This window comes from Parasteatoda tepidariorum, chromosome 6 (genome assembly GCF_982258835.1).
Source record: "Parasteatoda tepidariorum strain Cologne lab strain chromosome 6, Ptep-v5.0, whole genome shotgun sequence".
In the NCBI taxonomy this organism is placed as follows: domain Eukaryota; kingdom Metazoa; phylum Arthropoda; class Arachnida; order Araneae; family Theridiidae; genus Parasteatoda; species Parasteatoda tepidariorum.
In genome coordinates, this window is record NC_141760.1 from 15,896,161 (window position 1) to 15,915,722 (window position 19,562).

The window sequence follows — 19,562 nt, forward strand, 5'->3', positions numbered from 1 at the left end:
TTTTCTATCTTGGTTCATTGCATGATTAAGTATTAAAACAATCATTACTTCTAAATGAATAAGTAGGGCTTGTTTAGAAGAAAAAATTTTTAGATTATTTTAATAGTTTCATTTTTTTATTATTATTTAAAACTCTATTTTCAAATAAAATGCTAAAGAATATTCTATAGCTATCTAAGATAGGTTATATATTTAGTATGAATCATAATTATGATTTCAAATGTGTAATAAATAAAATAATTTTCTATTCAATCCTGTTCGATACTAATTTTAAATGTAAAATATCTGTTGTTAGGAAGGGAAAAGTAATCCTGTCTGTATTTGTTTGCAATTTTATGTTTTAAAATAAAGAATTTCAGTGCAATTTCTTTCTTGGTTTATTTGAACCTATATTTTCTAAGTTTTAAAGTTTAAATTAAATAAAGTTTAAAATGTTTTGTCTTGAAGGATTTCTCCTGTGTTTATAGCATCTGTGGCAAAAAAAAAAAAAATTAGGATTCATAATAAATTTCAATTGCCCTATATTAGAAAACGAAAATAATGCTGTCTTCATTCATATGCTGACTCTGATGCTGAAAAGTTGAATGTAAAATTATAGTTTCATATTCTACTAGGATAAGAACTTTTTTTAAAATTGCTGTATAAGTTTGCCCGAAGTATTTTTTATACATACTGGTACTTATATATAATTGTAATAAATATGTATAGCAGTACTGAAATTATAAATCATTTCATATAATTTTAGGTGATGTTCTTGTATATATTAATGAACAATGTGTTCTGGGCTTTAGTCACCAAGATGCTGTTTCATTGTTCCAGTCCATCCCTCCTGGCGAGATCGTTCATTTGGGTGTTGCTCAAGGTTTCAAATTGCCTTTTGATCCCGAAGATCCAAACACTGAAATAGTCACTACCAATGCAGTATCCAGTTGTAACCATGGCAATGGGCCAAACGGTTTTTGTGGCTGCATGAATGGGGGCAGTGAGTCTGCAGAATCGACGACACGTTCGGCGAAATCTATGCCCGACCTCACTGCGTTTCAGTCTCAGAGGCAAAGAAACTTTGAACATCCATCCGAACTTAGTACAGGCAGTAATGACCACTCTATTAGCTCACATGATGTTAATCATCAAGTACCCAATAAAGCTGATTTCTTGTCAGTGGAGATTGTAAAAGGGAAAAATGGTTTTGGATTCACCATTGCTGATAGTGTTTATGGTCAAAAGGTAATGTAATTTGTATTTTTGCTACCCATAATTAATATTCATTCAATAAAAACTATTAATTTTAGTTTTCAGTGTAATCTGTTAGGATTAAGCTACTGATTTTATTTATTTTTCTATAAGGTCTTTTTCATATCCATTGCCACTTTTTTATTAAGAAGGGAAATGTCTGTAATTTGCATTAAAAAATTTGGTCATTTCTGAGAGAAGAAATTGCATATTTACTATCCAAATTTGCACATTAACACTAGAAGCAGACAATCCTGGGTAATTTTTATTTCAAGGGCAGAAGCAAACGATTTTCTTCTTGTTTGGATCAAAGAAGAACTTGTAAAAAATTATAATTGAATTTTAATTCAACCTTTTTAACAGAAACATAAAATAATTAACTTTAAACCATGCAAAAAAAAAATTAATAAATTTCGTAACGACAGTTAAAGTTCCGGAAGTTAAAACATTTAAATCAAAGTGATTTCTTTTTTAAATTTAGAGCTATGAATTTAAAAACTTTTAATTTGAGTAAAGCATCAATCATTTAATGTTATTTATTCTATGTTAGTTAACATTGTACCTAGTTTATTTTTCGAAAATCAAAGTAGTATTTAAGAAGTGTTCTTGGATTGTTGAATTATCTGTGATTCCCCCCCCCCCCCCACTAGTCTCTTAGCAGTTATTTTTCTTTCTAATGTTTTGAGTAAAATTCAAATGCAATCCCGCTTAACTGTGAACTGAAAAATTTTATGGTACATGCGAGCCAAACGGAGTGTGGTATGAAATTATGAGAGAAAAGAGAGTTCAGTTCAACTTTTTAGTTTTGGTAAAAGAACTTAACTGCCACATAAAGTTCTTCTTACCTACTTTTGTTTGACCTTGTTCCAAATAAAGATTCTTAATTAAATCTTCAGAGTTGGTCCTAAATTAGTAAAATTAATTATGCTGTGACTAAATTTAAATTTAGTGGAACAATTTTAAAATCAAAAATGTGACTTATGTTTATGTTAAAAATTTTATTTTGTTAGATATTAATTAGAATACTTAAAATTTTATTCACCACTTTAAAGATCCTATTGTTCAATTTGTTAAGTGTTTGTGATAATTGTCACGATATTTGATTAAACTGGCCTGTTTGTCATTGAGATATTTGTTCCTTTACAAAAAATTAATATTTTAAATGTTTTAAGTCTGATCTATTTTAATTATAGGTTAAGAAAATCCTGGATAGAGATCGATGCCAGTATCTGCTTGAAGGTGACATCTTAATTGAAATCAATCACAAAAATATCCGTGGGCTTCCTCACAGTGAAGTAGTGCAGATCCTTAAGGAATGTCCCTGTGACAAATCAGCACATATCACTATACAAAGGGGCTTATTACCTCGTGTTACAAAGGTATCTACTCAATTTTATATATAAATTTTGTGCTGTGCTGATTTCTGATCCCAACTTTGATTTTGCAATATTTTTTCTTTTTAAATTTAATCTAAAATAAAGTTTTCTACCTTTTTTCAAAAATAAATTTCTAGTTGGTTTTATTTTTACTATAATATTTAAAGGTTTTATTTTTAGTATAATATTTAAAAGAAGAATCTGTGAGAGTGTCTCTTAACTCAAGAACTGTTTTCACCTTCTAAATGTTGATGCTTTCTAGCTTACAGCTCTGTCTGTGTGACATAATTTTTTTTTTATAGGCAGTTAATTTTCACTTTTCTTAAACAATTGGTTGGTCAAAACCAACTTTCACGTTGGTCAAAGCTAATGTGAAGTCACCGAATAAGTAGTTTGAAAACTATATTTAACTAAGTGATTATTTAGTTTATAGTAATGCTTTTGAAACAGTTTCTATAAATCTAAATACTATAAAGTGAAAAAATAAATTAAATTAAATTTTGTTGTAAGGTGTAAATTCATTAGCCTAATTGCTTAGTAAAAAAAAAAAAATTTAATAATATCATCTGAAATCAATAATATTATTTAAATGCTGATTCATACTGAGATAATTAATCTTTCTTTTAATGTATTGAACTTTAAATTTTTCAAATTGTTCTAGTTTATAAGTTTTAATATTGTGCATGATTGTTAATTGATAATAATTAGATTTTCTAAGGATGGGGGATACAGCCAGTGCAATTTACTTTTCCGAAACTGTTAATGTTGTATCATTAGCATGATACAACAACAAGAAACTGTTAATGTTAAATTGGCTATTTTCTTTCCGACGTCAATATTTTTTTAAATGTCGCTTTTTTTTAAAAACTAAATACATTTTTTGTTCTTTGACAAATTTAATTTATTTAATATATTTGCAGATGAAATCAGCAGATGACATTGGTATTCGTAGAAGTGTTAGTAATAATTCTTCTCATTCCTATCCGTACCGATCAACAGGTTTGTATTACTTACTCTCACTTAGTGTTTTCATTTTATAATATTCTCTTACCCAATCAAAATTCTTCCTATTGCTCATTACTTCTCATTTATTCTTAGAAGGTTATCAACCAGCACCGTCTACCATGTACCGCAGCAAGACACCGACTGCCGATCTCTACAGTTCACGAGAGAAAGAACCAGTTCACATAAACAGACCAAAGACTCCGCTCGTCGATACGAGGAATTGGCCAAAATCGCAGTCCATGTCCTCCGAACCTTTAGAGAGACTCAATGGTAATCACCTACCTCGAGGAAACGGCATCATGAATCAACAACAAGAGTGTGTTCGCTTAAACCCTGATCCGATGAGGCATTCGGTGGGTGATCACGGATCAGACAATGCTGTTAACCGCCCATCTGCATTCCTCAATAATTGGAAAAATGACCATGGTCCTGCCTTAAGAACTGCTTATAGTGCTGCTTTGGACAAAACTACTGTTAATCCATCGTGGTACACTACATTAGGTAAATTGAGGGATACTTATTGGGCAGATAACCATAACAAAGAACTCAACAAATCTACTGATTTTAGTACTGTTAATCACTCGTCCGACATGCTGGATGGGGGTGGGCAATATGGTTATTTACATCCAAAACTGCCTCCTCCAGTACCACCACACACGCGATCAAACTTTAATGATTCATACGAAGATAGTGTTTTCTCTCATAGTCCTGGTAACCATTCTTGGCCCGCTAAACCTCATAACGAAAATGGACCTCATCGAGAATACGGGCTGGAGTGGAATCCTGATGGTTATCATCAGGACATCACGAATGACTCTTACAGACGATCCAACTCAGTGCGAAGCAATGGCCCATACAGTCAGCCACCTGTGCATGCAGGATCCTATGGGCCTAGTGATACACACCATGAACCCATCTACAGATCTGTATCTTCAGGTCATTCTCCTAATAGTTCTCAGTACGATAGTCTGTCCCGAAGGAAGCGAGGCACGTCCTTCGAGCACGAAAACCCGTCGGTCGTGTCTCTAAGCAAGGGAGACAATTTGTACGCGTCAAGCTCAATGTATTCACAACCTGGATCAGTATTAAAACCACCGATGCTCAGTCGTGTTCCAGAATATATAGACATGACGGTGACTCTCCATCGTCAAGAAAGTGGATTTGGTTTTAGGATAGTCGGTGGAACTGAAGAAGGCTCACAAGTAAGCTAAAACATATATTCCTTTAAAGCATACTTAAAAAAGTCATTCAGTGTTTCTAGATGTATGGAGCAAAATGAATTTCTTAAAAATTTTATTTTAGAGCTTTAGACTGTCAAGATATTTCATTAATATATATTAATTTTTTTCTGAGATTAATCCATTTATATATATACAGTTAGGCCTCTATTTAATGAGGATCCTAAATATCGCTAATACGTTCGTTATATGGAAAATTCGTTAAATAGAAAATCATCTTTTAAAATACTTAAACAACACAAAACAGATTTTAAATTCATAAACATTAGACATAATTAAAATAGCAATTGATATACCTTTATCTTGTAAACTAGTATCTACTATTTATTTTATAAATCTTAACCATAAGAGAAAGCGGCACGGAAAGCAAGAATCAAACAAAACATTATCCAGTGTTACACTATCATGCTACATACATTTTTTACTAAAAAAACTAAATTTATGAATAAAATTATAGCAGCGTTTATTTTAAAAGTAACTTAACACGTGTTCCATATACATTATCTCATGCATTCTTAAGATTAATTGTTTCTGATAAAATCTGTTAATTTTGTCTGAGTTTCGAAATGCAAAAAAAAAGGGAAAGTGATTTTGCTGCTTTCTCTGAAAGTTAAGTGGCTTCGAAAATCAATTCAAGGTCATTTCCCTCCTAAAATGCATTAACAAGTTTGAAAAATTCTGAAATATTTTAGGAAATAGGGAAAGTGGATCTCAAAGAAAATTTTGTTAAATAGAAATTTCACTTCGCTATTTACAAGTTATTTTATAAAGAAATTTCCAAAATGTTGTTAGTTCCTGGAAAAAAAATCGCAAAATGGAGAAATTCGCAAAATGGAAGTTCATTAGATAGAGGCTTCCTGTTTTTATGTTTTGTCCTTATATATTTTGTTATTATAAGTAGTTAAAATTGAAAGCTAACTATAAGTAATTAAAAAAAAAGCATTAGCTGTTTTGTGTTATCATTCGAAGGTTAAAGAATGAAACTTTATGAGTAAAAAAATAGAGAGAGAGAGAAAAGCAATGTAAAAAAGGGTACTTATGTATTATCTCTTCGATCATTTATACCAAATCTGAAAATAAATTTGGAAATGGCTCAAATTTAAATATTTTTTGCATGCAATGAGATATATTTGTATTTTGTCACCTTTGTTATAATCAGTTAATTATGTTAAAATAAATTTGAATTGTACCAAAATAACGTTGGCATGATGTTTGTCGACGGTATAATGCATAAGAACCTAAAAAAGTTTGTCTTAAGAACCATATGATTAACTAACTTTGGTGTCAACAAAGTTATGTATATAGAATTTATTGCTAAGATTATATTTAAAGTTTTAAAAGGAAAATATTAACAACTAAACAAGAACAACTGAAGTTAAAATGTGGTAAAACTATTTTTTAATCTACCAAAAAAGACTTAACTTAGTTCAGAACAAAATAGTTGTTCTAAATCAAATGACATTTCATTGTTATTTGTAAATACTTATTGCAATATTTTTTAAATATGTCGAAAATTATTTTGATTTTATATTGATTGTTTTTGCATTTAGCTGCCTGCATGATATATATTTAATTGCGTGACTTAACTATATTTTCATGTATCTTTAATACTGTGTATCTTTATTATCTTGTGTATCTTTTTTATCTTTAATATCTTTATGAATCAAGATATTTAAATCACCTGGGTTTTTTTATTGTTTATAATTTTGTTTTGTGTTTATAATTATTTATATATGCTTAGTATATAAAGCATATATAAATGATTCATTATTCTTTATATAATAACTTATTGAAAATGCTTAATTTCAAGTTATACATTTCTACTTGTTTCTTTAAACTCTACTTTATATTTATATGTTAGTTCTTTTAATACATTTTCCGGCTATGTCATACGGCCCAAACAGTAACACAAGCCAGCGAAATTTAAGTTTTTGAAAAATACAAAAGAAGTTATAATTTTTATTTTTGAGCTAACTAATAAACTAATTTTTGAGCTACCGGCTAATTTTTTATAGGTTAAAATAAGGAAAAATACTGTTGCCAGATCACTCAAGTCACTTCTGGTCGAGAGAAAAGCAATAAGTTTCTTGAGTTTAAACTTTTTACATTAGTTTCTAGAAGAAAATCACCGACATGCCATTTTAATTTATTTTTATTAAGGTAACTTACATAAAATTGATGATTGAGTAAGAATAGCAAATAGGGTCAATGATAGGAATATTTATATAGAGGGGTACTTTTTGTAGATTTAATCAAAGTATAATGCTGGTCAGGCAAGAATGGAAGAAATTTAAAAAAGAAAATTTTTTTATGGTAAATGTCCATAAAAATTTCAGTAAAATTGAATTTTTTAAGAAAACTTGAAGTGATGGAAATTTGTCATTTTTTTCATCGCAGGCCTGTGTAATTGGTATTAATGATAGTGACAAAAAGTAGCTGCAAATTTTAAATCTAGCACTTTCTTAAACTTATCTTAAGTCTTGTTAAGAGTCAAATATTTTTTGATATTAAGCCTTACCATTTCCAATTTAGATTTAAAAAAAACAAATTTATAAAATCATTTCTAGCTGTGTGTTTAAAAAATCGTCATTACTCAGTGTATGTCAAAAAATAAGGTATTTTAATTTCGGAAATTTTAAGCACAACGGGAAATTTTTTTTAAAAAATAAAATGCTTAAATTTTCACAAAAGCACTGTCAGTTGGTAATAGAAAAAAGTTTACTTATTTTTATTGTATTTACGCAATGCAATATTTTCCAATTTCCACCTTTTGCTTCTTAAGATATTTCGATCATTCATAACATATATTTTTTGAAATATTTGAAACTGTTATCAACTGATTTTGAAACTTTTTTTTTGGGGGGGGGGGGTGTATGTACTTCTGATTATAATAAAACATGAGACATGCCTTTTCATCTAGTTGCTGCTAACACTTTTAATTTAATGACCTACAAAAAACAAGTAATTTCACTGTTTAAAATATATTTAGTTTAAAGATGAAAAAATTTTTTTAAAAAAATAGCATATGGCATCTTTTTTTTTTTTTTTTTTTTTTTGAAATCTAAGAAACAGCTTTTCTGAAAAAAGGATGCATCTTGTTACTTTGACACCTCTAACTAAGTCTTGTAACCCGAAGAATAATCTTTTCGTATTAAACCCATTTTACAGCAGAACTTTATTTTAACTATGAACTAATATGAATAATTGAGTTGGTTAATGGTGAAGGAAAAATTTAATTTTATATAAAATCAAAAAATTAATTGCTACTTGCTGTTTTTATTTCATCTAACTATAGAGTTCTTACTCCAAGGTTGCTATTGGCCATATAGTTCCTGGTGGAGCTGCAGACTTAGATGGGAGACTTAGAACTGGTGATGAGATAGTATCTGTAGATAATCAACTTGTACTGAATACCTCTCATCATCGTGTCGTACAATTGATTGGAAACACGACCAATGGAAAAGTTACCATGGGTGTTCGTCGGAGAGTGTCATCTGTTGGTAAGTTTTGATACATTTTAAATTACGGTTGTCTGTCGGAAATGTTATCTGCTTTTGTTTAATTAAAATGAGACTTAGACTGAACAGGGTGACCGGAACAGACTTTAATTTAATAGGATTCTATTAATTAATAAAATTTTTATTTAAAAAAAAATCCTTTAATTTAAGAGGATTAGGAACTTAATTTTGGGGACAACATTTGACATAATTCTTGACAAAATTTAATTATATTTGACTTCCTATCGTTTCTACACTCTGGCCAATTAATATGATTTTAAAGTCTTTCACATTTAAAAATAAAATTGCTTAATATATCAAATCTTTGAAAATGCAATTTTTATTGTATTCTAATCTTCAGGTTTATAGTTTTATTTCATCGTATCCTTATTTCGCTTGTAGATTCTGCCTATCATTCAAGATCGATGGAAAGCATATATCCATATGATGTCACTGTTACACGCCAGGAAAATGAGGGCTTTGGTTTTGTGATTATATCATCTGTAGGAAGAGCTGGTGCTACAATTGGTTAGTAGCTTTAGCTTAATTATGCAACAAATCATTTATTTATTTTTTTTTTTTTTTGTTCTTAAAAAACTGTACTTAGCTACCAATTTTATTTTGACCTAAAGATAATTCATTTAACAAACTGATTTTTTACTTTATTTATTTTATTTTTTAAGATACTATCTGATAAGAGAAAAAAATGGCTTTGTTTAAGTGTGTTCTCCAAATATAATTTTTAAATATTAGATTTTGGATTACATTTAGTAATTTTCATGCAATGCATTTAGTATTGCTTAGAGATCATATTTTTTTCACTGATTATAATAGTATTCATTCAAAAATGTGTGCAATATTGACAGTGATTAATATTTAGTTATTACTGGTTCTATACTTAGATATTGAAACATAATAATGTGCGTGCAATACCAGCTGAAATGAAATATATCTATAGTAATAAAGTTCTACAATTTCAAGGTTCTTTTCTTGGTTGCTGTACTGTTGTAATACCAGCTGAAATTAAATAATTATTAAGTATAGTAATAAAGTTTTTACAAGTTGAAGATTTTCTTGGTGCAACATAATAAAAGATTGAACAATATTTATATAACTTACTCTCTGGAAGAAAAGAAAAGCCTTTTTATTCCATTTTAAATTATGTTTTGAATTGCATTTGAACTGTTAAATTAGTTGAATATTTTTTTTTCCTTTAGTAATTCTTATGATATAAAATTCAAAAGTTTGTTTAATGTGAGTATGTTAATCTGAAGTGGTTTATTAATGTGTGCAAATAGCCACATTAAAAGTGAACTTTTTTTTTTTTTAAATTTTAAATGTAGCCTTTTATTGCTGTCTATAAACTGCGAATCCCTGAATTAAATTTCTGGCATTTCGCCTCCATGACCTAACTCAGATTAGAAATAAGCAAATAAAATAAAAAATAAAACCTTATATTATTAACATTAAATCTTATTTACATTTTTGTTACCTTAAAGTTCTTAAAATAAAATGAATAAATTTCATAGCTAATCAGAATATTAGTTCAAATCCATCATACATTTCAGCTGTAGAAAGTATAATTTTATTTTAAGAAGTAGGTTCACAAAGGACTGTTTTGCCTTAACTTATCCAATACTCTTCTATTCAATCTGTTACTTATCAATTTAAAATTCAGGCATCTTTTAACGTTCTGTCTTTGCTTCCTCAAATACCACATGGATAATTTGCTGATATACCTAATAATTATTTGTATTTAAGTAATAATATTATATTCAATTTGTATTCATGCATCTTATTAGTTTTAAAAAAAATATTTAATATTGAAAATAAATGTTTATTAACCTAATTCAGATGTAACAGATTAACTTATCAGCAACAACCCATTTCATATGAACTTAAGGGCTCTGGAAGAAATTGATTGAAATGACAGAAACTAAAATTGACCCATACAATTGTTTAATGGTAACTACTCAAAGAATAGTTCAAGTATATTATACAAAATTTTAACATTTGTATAACCTATTAAATTATTTTGAATTTTTATTTATTTATTTTTTTCACATATAGTATCCTTATTCTTCTAAATAAAAATGTAAGCTTATGCAACTAGATAAATATGTAATACTTATATCTAACTAAATTATGATACGTCTGTTCACAATAAGATTATTACAAATTATTTTAAGGTCACAATGTGTTTCATTTTAGAAATTTTGTTTTAAATTAATTTTCTTTTATTTGTAAAACTGATTTATTTAAAAACAGAAGAACCAGTTCTCCCTTTATTTATAATGTTAGTAAATTTTAGCAAAATACAATTAAGGTATCAAATGCTGAGCTGAGTTATATTTTTAAAAGCTATAATATATTTATGTTTGAATACTTACAAGCTTTGTTTTTAAAAATATCTATAATTGAAAATGCACTTTAAACTATTCATGAGTTTAAGCTTAAATATTTAAAAAAAAAAAAAAAAAAAATATGTTTATGACTTTATGAATTTATTTAAGAAATAATCATTGTTTTGAAATTTATACATTAAGTTATTTAAAAATAATACTATTGTTTAAACTAGATTGCAATTAAAAACTGTTTTAATTTAATACTTGATATTCCTTTATAAAAAGAATTTCTCCCACTTGGGTTTCAAGAAGCCTATTTCTTCCAGTGCTGTGTGATTTTATTTAGTGTAGATTGACTTTAAAATTGTTTACTGATAAATTCCTGGGGATGGCGTTCAAAGCTTCTCTAGCTCATGTTATATTCCATCTGTACCCATGTATTTTTCAGTGCTATTTTGTTCTAAATTCTTATTTTCTTTGCCCAGGCCGCATCATTGAAGGCAGTCCTGCTGACCGATGTGGGCAGCTGCATGTGGGAGACCGAATCCTAGCTGTAAACAATGTGAGCATACTAAATATGCACCATGGTGAAACAGTGAATCTTATTAAGGACTCTGGCTACTCCATCACCCTCACCATTGGACCCCCACAGGATGACACCTCCAGCACCACATCTACTTCTCAAAGGGGAGAGGATGTGGACGATCAGTACCACGCCATAGAACTGCACAGGGGAACACGGGGGTTTGGTTTCAGCATAAGAGGTGGAAAGGAGTTTCAGAACATGCCATTGTTTGTGCTGCGTATAGCTGAAAACGGCCCTGCTCACCAGGATGGGAAGCTAATGGTATTTTATTTCTCTCTCACTTTTTTTGTTTTGTTGTCATTAATTAGGATGAAATACTTCTGCAAAAAAGCAGAAATATGCTTTTTTCTCTCAAGTTTTAAAATTTCCGACAATGTTCCACAAGCATAATTCGTAATTTTTTGGGGTCCAATTATTACAGACTCCACTGTAGAACAGAAAGAGCGAAGTTCTTCATTGTTGAGTTTTATGAATTTTTTTCGGAAGCCAATATTTGATCCGGGAGTTTTCTCCTTGGTGAGGAGGCCCACTCTGAATTTTTCTTATCCGTACATTACTATTTTATTGACTCCGCTGGTTCTTTTTTTTTCTTTTTTTTTTTTTAGTCGTTTGTGCACATATTTGTTTACTTGTGTCTTTTTTACGTGGTACATTGTAAAATAAATGTATTTTGACATTGGAAATCCATTATTTGATGGACAAACAAAGTGGGTACGATCCATGCTGCTGAAAAAAATTAATTGACAGATTGGTTAAATGAAACAGTCAAAAGTGACTAAAACTGTTCATAGCAATCTATCAGAAGATATTGAGGTGAAAGTAAGTGGTGATTTTAATTTAAAATCACTGACTGACAATTATTTAAAACATTATTAACTATTAATATGATAAATTTTCATCATTCATGATTATTAAGCCTTATATATTGCTTCATTTTCTTTAATATAGCAGGGTTCAAAGACATTTAAAATTATGTTAAAGAAAAATTAAAATTTCACTGTATCTTATTGATATCACAGTATTACATAGAACACTCCCACCTTCCAGTGTCTGCATTGTAAAAGTAATTTTTGTCCACTTTCATGCTTGCTTTAGTTTAAGTTAATGGTAATATTAGAACCAGAGTTATGATGTTGTAAAATTCTTTTCAGACATTTAACCACTTTTACAGTTCCTCATTTATACCTAAAAAAAAAAACATTTGATGCTACCTAAGAGAAAGAATAAGATAGTGTCATTTAGGTTAGGCAATCCATAGGAAAACTCACGTTTGAGCCTTGTACCTGCAAACTCCATCTAAGCAATCATTAGAATAGCAATAGACATCATAAGATAATTAAATTGTTTCATAGATTGTTTTATTCTTTCAGGTGGGAGATCAGATAATTGAAATAAATGGAAAGAACACAAAGAATATGACTCATGCCGAAGCAATTGAACTAATCCGGCAAGGTAATAATTCTGTAAGATTGCTGGTTAGAAGAGGAGGCAGGCTACATTCACAAGAAGGTAAGTGTTCAATCAACATTCTAAATATTTCATTATTTTTATTTTATTTGTTTTTTAGAATTTTGCTTTAGATTTTTGATTTTATTTTCTCTTACTATATTGTGTAAAACAAACTATTGATGTCTTTGTTTTGTGATGACAAGCAAAATTCTTGACTTTAGCTGTAAAAATTGAAAATGAAACAAATAAAGTTTTTTTTTAGTAAATCTATAAACATTTTAAATGTGTAGTTTTTGCACTTCAAGAAAATTAAATTTAATTTATTTATTGGTAACCATAGCAATTCAAGATGCAGCTGGTAAATATAATTCTAAATTTCTGGGTAAAGCAGACTAATATATAGACTAAGACAAGTATCTCAAAAAAATTTAACATTTGCTTTATTGTTATTTGTATATTTATGAAAGTGTTTGAAATAATTTAACTTGAGAACAAATCATTATTTTGTTATTAAATCTCTTAATAGTATTAGTATTGGGTGGTAAAAAGCTTCTTTAAACTTAAAATATTATTATTTATTTATTTTTATTTTTTGCTTTTTAATATTTTTTGGGGGAAAGCATTTGCCCTTTTTACACAACCCAACAAGCACACGACTTTTGGGCTAGTGAAGGGACAATGTCGGCACACCTAAAGTGCCATTACGGCGGGCTTTTCATCGCCGTATCGGTTCCGTTAATAAAGTGAAATCTGGGCCAGAATGAGGGCCAGTGCATGGCATTTCAGGCAAAGCGACGGCAATCGTTGAAGGACCGGGACTATTTTGTTGCCTCTGGATTGCTTTGCCATTTTTGCCTGTTTAATACCGGGGAAAAATTTTTTTTTCACAGAATGAAGAGAAAATTGCCGTAAAGGCTTTTATTGTACCTTTTGTTTGTCTTTTTTGCCTTTTTATCAAAAGCTGAATATGTTCACTGGCACACGTCGTTGCCTCGCTTGCCGTTAAGGCACCTTAACTGTTGGCTGATTAGAAAACGTCTATGCCGTTTTCGCCCGTATCGCACCTTTATTTCAGGTGCTTAGGCGAACTTCTTTGCCTTATTTGCCGGTGTATCACCCTTAACTCACCTCAAACTCGGTTCAATAGAAAGTTTTAATGCCGTCCTTGCCGGTATCACACCTTTATATCAGATGTTTAGGCGAACTTCTTTGCCTTATTTGCTGATATACCACCCTTAACTCACCTCACACTTGGTTCGATAGAAAACTTTAATGCCATCCTTGCCGGTATCACATCTTTATGTTAGGTGTCGCGGCAATTTTTTTGTCACTTACTTATTTATTAGAGCTCTCCTTAAATTTCAAAGACTTTTTGCTGCATGTTGTTGATAATAATTCTTATTTAAGGAACATAAATTGTTTTCTCTTACTCTGCTGATATCAGCTCTAGTAATTTATTGTATTTTAACTTTTTATATTGTAATAAAACAATAACTGCCATTACATGCAAAAAATTTTATGCTAATATAAAAAGCGAAATGGTGGAAAAAATTGTTTAATTTATAATAAATTATCATCCAATGAATCTTCTTACATAATAAAATAAATTTCTTTTCTATTTCATTTTAATCAATTATAAATGCAATAAGTTAAAAGTAGAATCATATAAAAACATTGTGTGTTTAATTGAGTGTTCACATTTTTTTACACATTATGAGGTAAAATTAAATAAAAATTTTATTCTAAGATAAAACATATTGCGACTTAATGTATAAGTTATTTAAGTTATGAAAAAAAAATGAAAATAATTATGTATATTAAACCTACAATTAACTTTTCTTGATAGAAACAAAGCCACAGCCCAGTCATTATTCTTATTTTCAATATTATTCATATTTAATATTGGCTAACTTTCCATTCAATATTATTCATATTCAATAATAGATAAACAAGACATATCATAAATATTTTTAAATATATATATATACTGGGTACCTGTAAATAACACATCAATTTCTATGATTTGAAATAAATAAAGCTGGAATTTCAATATGAATAAAATGCATAAAATTTAAAATAAAACAGGACCTTAAGAAAAGAATATTATTTTATTTCAATATAACAAATCAAAATACAAACAAGTACATAAGTGTACAATAACTTCTTTATAACATCCTATTTCAGAATGAATCTAGTTTTCCTGCAAAAAAGTAACCAATTTATTTTACAACAGATTTATTAAATAATATGTACAGAAACAAAATATCTAATTAATTTTTGACGCATTTTAATTCTGGGTTAAGTTATAATATCAATTAATTCTAACAATTAAAAAATACTTTTATTGATCCCAGGGAAATATTCGAAGAAAAATTCTATCCAATAATTTTCAACAATTTAGTTTTTCTCTTATAAATATCATACGTTATAGAATTTAATAAAGTTGCTCAAACCACCTGGGTTTTTTTATTATTTACTAGCGAGCATTGATTGTCACAAAAATAAATTTTAGCTGATTGTAACAAAAGGTAATAACAGCACAAAATGAATATTCCAGCTTGTAATAAAACTAAGTATTAATTTTATAAAATTCCATTGTGCTTTGTAACATCTATTGCAAATGTGTAAAGTAGCGGATTCATTTGGATTGAAAAAATTGCAGCATCAAATATTAAAACAGCTATGAATAATATCCTATGAATTAACGAAACAACCTGGATAAAACTTCTCTTTACAGTATTATGAAACAATTAATTAGTTTAAAAATAGAGAGAACTATGATTGACTTTAAAAATGTTAAAAGTGGTGACCAAACTTCATTACTGTAAACTCACCTGTTATAAACTATTAATTTTTAAAATGCTTCCCAACCTTATGCTTCCAATGCATAAGTTAGAAAACTAATTGAAGCGGTATATATCGCTTAACAATGCTTATATATTGCATTTTGTAACTACAGATCAATCTGTTTAATAATTGAACATAAAAATGCATTTTAAATAAAGAATTTGATAGCAAAACTTTAATATTTTTTAAATTAGAAAGAATACATTCTCACCAAAATAGTTTGTAGCTATTAATATGTTATGTAATGTTAATATTTTTATTATTTAAACAAAATTTAACTTTTTTACGATTAAGAACTATGAACGAATTTTTTACTTTAATATGTGAAAATATTTTAAGTTTATATAAAATTAAATTATTTAATTAAAAGAAATTTTAACCTCAAGGAAATAAACAAAGTAAAGGTTTTTAAACATGTAAAAAATATAAGAAAATTTTTTTAAGATAGTACTTTTAAAATCTGAAAATATGTTATTTGATTAAAATTTCTATCAATTAAAAAAATATATGATCCTTCAAAACTATACTCCATTAAGTATTAAAAGTCATAAGCATAAGCATAAGTTATTAAAATATGCGATAAAGAGGAATGATTTTCTACATTTGTAATGAATTTACAAACTAACTAAAGAATATGAATTTTATGCCATCAAGATAGGTTGGTTTAAACTAAACGGTTTTTTAAAATATTTAAATTTTTTTATACATAAAAAATTTTAATTTGAAGAGAACCAGTTGAAAAAAAAAGTTGAAAACCAGTGATATATATATATATATATATATATATATATATATATATATATATATATATATATATATATATATATATATATATATATATATATATATATATATTAAGCATTATAACAGTACATAGCACTTAATAACAGCTATGCAACAATTTTTAAATTTATTTTATAATAAATTTTTACTTTTAAATTTTTAATATTTAAAAATTATGAAAAGAAGTTTACATTAAAATGACATGTAAGCTATGATAAAATCAAATCATTTGACTAAAAAAGAAATTTCCCTCTAACAAATCAAGAAATTCTAGTATAGGCATAATTTTTAAAAAAACAAGCTGAAACTTTTTTAAGAAAGTAATAAATTTAGGCGACTAAACAGATAAGATTTTAGGAAAGTACTTTTGAAAATCAAAAACAGGTATTTTGATTAAAAAAATTTTAGATTTAAAAAAAATATATTTCCTTATAAAATGTTTCCTTTAAAATCATAAAAATTATTTACTAATAATCTGAAAATATTTTAATACAAATTACAGTCGAAGAAATTATTAAAATTGCAGTTCTACATATAGAATATGAAGTAGATTTTCTAATTTTGCTATGAATTTGTAAAATAGATTCCACAAATTATAGAATGGGTACTACTGAGTTAAAATGTAGTTTTATCATGTTCTTACCTTTTCTGTTGGTTCTCGTTCATTCTAGTTCTAGTACTCAGCCATTCTAGTTGATTCACACTGTCGGAATTTCGGGACTTTTCATGAAAGGAAGAAAAATAATTAGAATATGAACATGGAAAAAACTGTTAAAAATCAACAAAATAAAAATATTAAATTGAAGGGAAAAAAACTGCTTAGAACTCATTTCTATACAATAAGTTCTTTTTTAAATTTTGTTCTCTAATTCAAATTTAGAAAAGGAATAAGATATGAATGGAAAAAAAATCCGGCATAACAGACATAGAAGTCTATTCAAATTATAGATACTAAAATAGACCAATATATTACTTTTGTCCGGGTTACCCTTAATTTTAGAAAAAAAATTCCTTGCCTTTTCCATTATAATTTCAAAAAATATTTAGATAAATTTTTTGCACTACATAGTAATCATCAGAAATATATGTACATTCAACCGTCAATTAAAGTTACTTTTTTTTTACGGAAAATATGCTTTTCTAAAAATAAAATTTCAATAGGTGAAAGTTCAACAGGAAGAGATTCAAAATAAACAACTCTATAAATCTTAAGATAGAGAATGATATAATATATTAAGAAAAAGATAAATAAGTTTAGATAAATAGTAAAATTTGCACAAGAACTGGAAAAAGAGCTAGAAACAGAAAACTTAATTCTATGAAGAAAGAAAAAATATTATGCTGCAAATATTTCTATACTTAAAAAGAACTTTAAATTTATTTCCACAAAAAAATATTCTTATTTTAAATAATTTAAAAAAATGCAAATATGTTGCAGTAGATTTCTTTTATGGGATAATAAAGTAGATTTTTATCTTAATTACTTTTAACCTCATTGGCTACATAGTGTTAACGTGAATTTTAGAATGAATTTTATTTCAGGTTTATTGCAAGATTTTTTTCATGTTTTGGCCGAAAATTACTTCATTCCTGACAGTTCCAGCATTTCTGTTTACCTAAAATCAAATTTCTTGTACATTTTGTACACAAAGATATGGGCCAAAAATTTTTTTTTTACCATTCATTATAAATGTAACGTTTAATATAAATGTAACGTTCGTTATAAATATAAAGTTTTTCAAAAATATGAAAAAAGTTTTAAAAGACATTTTAAGAAAATGCTTTTGCAGATTAAATTATGCGTTATTTATTTAAAAAATTTAAAAATGTCTTAAAAAACATACTTCAATAACAGTAAAGTAATTTCCTAATTTTATTAAAAATTTAATCCTAAATTTTACCCTTAATATAAAGATTTGAGATGTTCTTACCTTTCATCTTGACCTTTCTTCCAAAAGATTTTTCTTACAGTATTTCCATCCATGCAAAAAAAAAAAAAAAAAATATTTAACATTAATAAAAAGCAATTACAAAGCAACAAAAGCAAACTTAGAAAGACAGTTTTTCCACTTAAGCAAGTGTGAGACGAGTTTTAGATTGTTAAACGTTTTTAATTTAAAAAACTCTGATCAGAAAATTATTAAATTTAAATTATACGATAAACTAATAAAAAATTAGAAAATGTTAATACCATTTTTTTTTCAGAAGTTTTATTTGAAACAAAAGGTGAAACGAGGCCGTCATTACATAGTCCTGGTAAAAAATGACTACCGATTTTTTTAATAAATTAAATAAGGTAATTAAACTAAGTAAGTAAATTAATTTAAATAATTATTAAATTAAAAACTTTTTAAAAAAATAAAGAAGCATTTGATTTAAATAGCTATAGAAAATCATTTTTCTATTGTTAGGATTAATGGAACTTATAATTCATTTTAAAACTAAAATGGTAACTTACATGCTAATCTTACGAAGAAACATTCTTGTAGAATATAAAGATTAAAAAATATAATTACTAAAAACTAAATAAAGAAAATAAAAACAAACTATTTGTGAAAAATTAATAAATAACTGTGTACTGAAAATATAACATGAGCTAAAGAATAAAAGTTTACTTACTTGTCGTTAGTCTGTTGTGTATCGCATTCCTGCAATAAAACAGAAAGGAGACCTCTTTTGAAGTTGACCATTTCCATTATTTATCCCCTTTTTTTCAAATTTTTTGGCGACCATTGAATCTTTTGGCGTCTGGGGTAAGTGGACCACCTGGTTGAAGAGACTTTTTCTTAGAATCGGGGGAGGGGGTTTAAAATGCTAAGCGTTCGCTTTCCCCTCTCTTTTTCCCTTAACTTGAAGGATTGGAAACAAGGTCACTTAAATGATTCTTTTTAAAAATACGTGTCCTGTGATTTCAGACAGTAAAATGTCCTCAAATTAAGATCAATATTTATTTTTAAATTATTAAAAACAATTTCTGGTGTTATAAAGGAAAAATAAATTAAATAACAAAAACATTTAGTTAACTACCAACGATAAACGAACTCTCGAAATTAAATAATTGCATTAGGTCAAAACTTATTTGTATGCTTTTTTTTTTCAGAAAAACTTTAATACTTCTACACTTGGAAATAATGCTTACATAAATGTTTTGACTTGCTGTGCAGAAAAATAAAATCCTGTTTCTCTATAAGATTAATATGTAT

At 27.6% G+C, this 19,562-nt stretch overlaps 1 protein-coding gene and 1 long non-coding RNA gene across 20 annotated transcripts in view; one reads left to right on the top strand and one right to left on the bottom strand.

The window, feature by feature from the left end:
* Positions 1 to 19,562, top strand: part of LOC107450753 (membrane-associated guanylate kinase, WW and PDZ domain-containing protein 1) — a 115,599-nt gene that overhangs the window by 83,643 nt on the left and 12,394 nt on the right. For 6 of the 19 annotated variants that reach the window (XM_016066635.5, XM_043053002.3, XM_043053004.3 and 3 more), the window contains exons 11-18: positions 746 to 1,227; positions 2,427 to 2,612; positions 3,530 to 3,608; positions 3,708 to 4,816; positions 8,148 to 8,352; positions 8,752 to 8,877; positions 11,180 to 11,541; positions 12,651 to 12,789. In XM_016066635.5, coding sequence (XP_015922121.2) covers positions 746 to 1,227; positions 2,427 to 2,612; positions 3,530 to 3,608; positions 3,708 to 4,816; positions 8,148 to 8,352; positions 8,752 to 8,877; positions 11,180 to 11,541; positions 12,651 to 12,789 — 2,688 coding nt within the window. The remainder of the gene's footprint in view (positions 1 to 745; positions 1,228 to 2,426; positions 2,613 to 3,529; positions 3,609 to 3,707; positions 4,817 to 8,147; positions 8,353 to 8,751; positions 8,878 to 11,179; positions 11,542 to 12,650; positions 12,790 to 19,562) is intronic. The other 13 variants (XM_043052998.3, XM_071178967.2, XM_071178969.2 and 10 more) reach the window with 3 other exon arrangements.
* On the bottom strand, positions 14,819 to 18,948 carry LOC147807625 (uncharacterized). The gene is made up of 3 exons (XR_015434534.1): positions 18,291 to 18,948; positions 17,003 to 17,079; positions 14,819 to 14,929 (listed from the first exon to the last, which is right to left on the bottom strand). It is a non-coding gene; the product is annotated as an uncharacterized LOC147807625 (long non-coding RNA).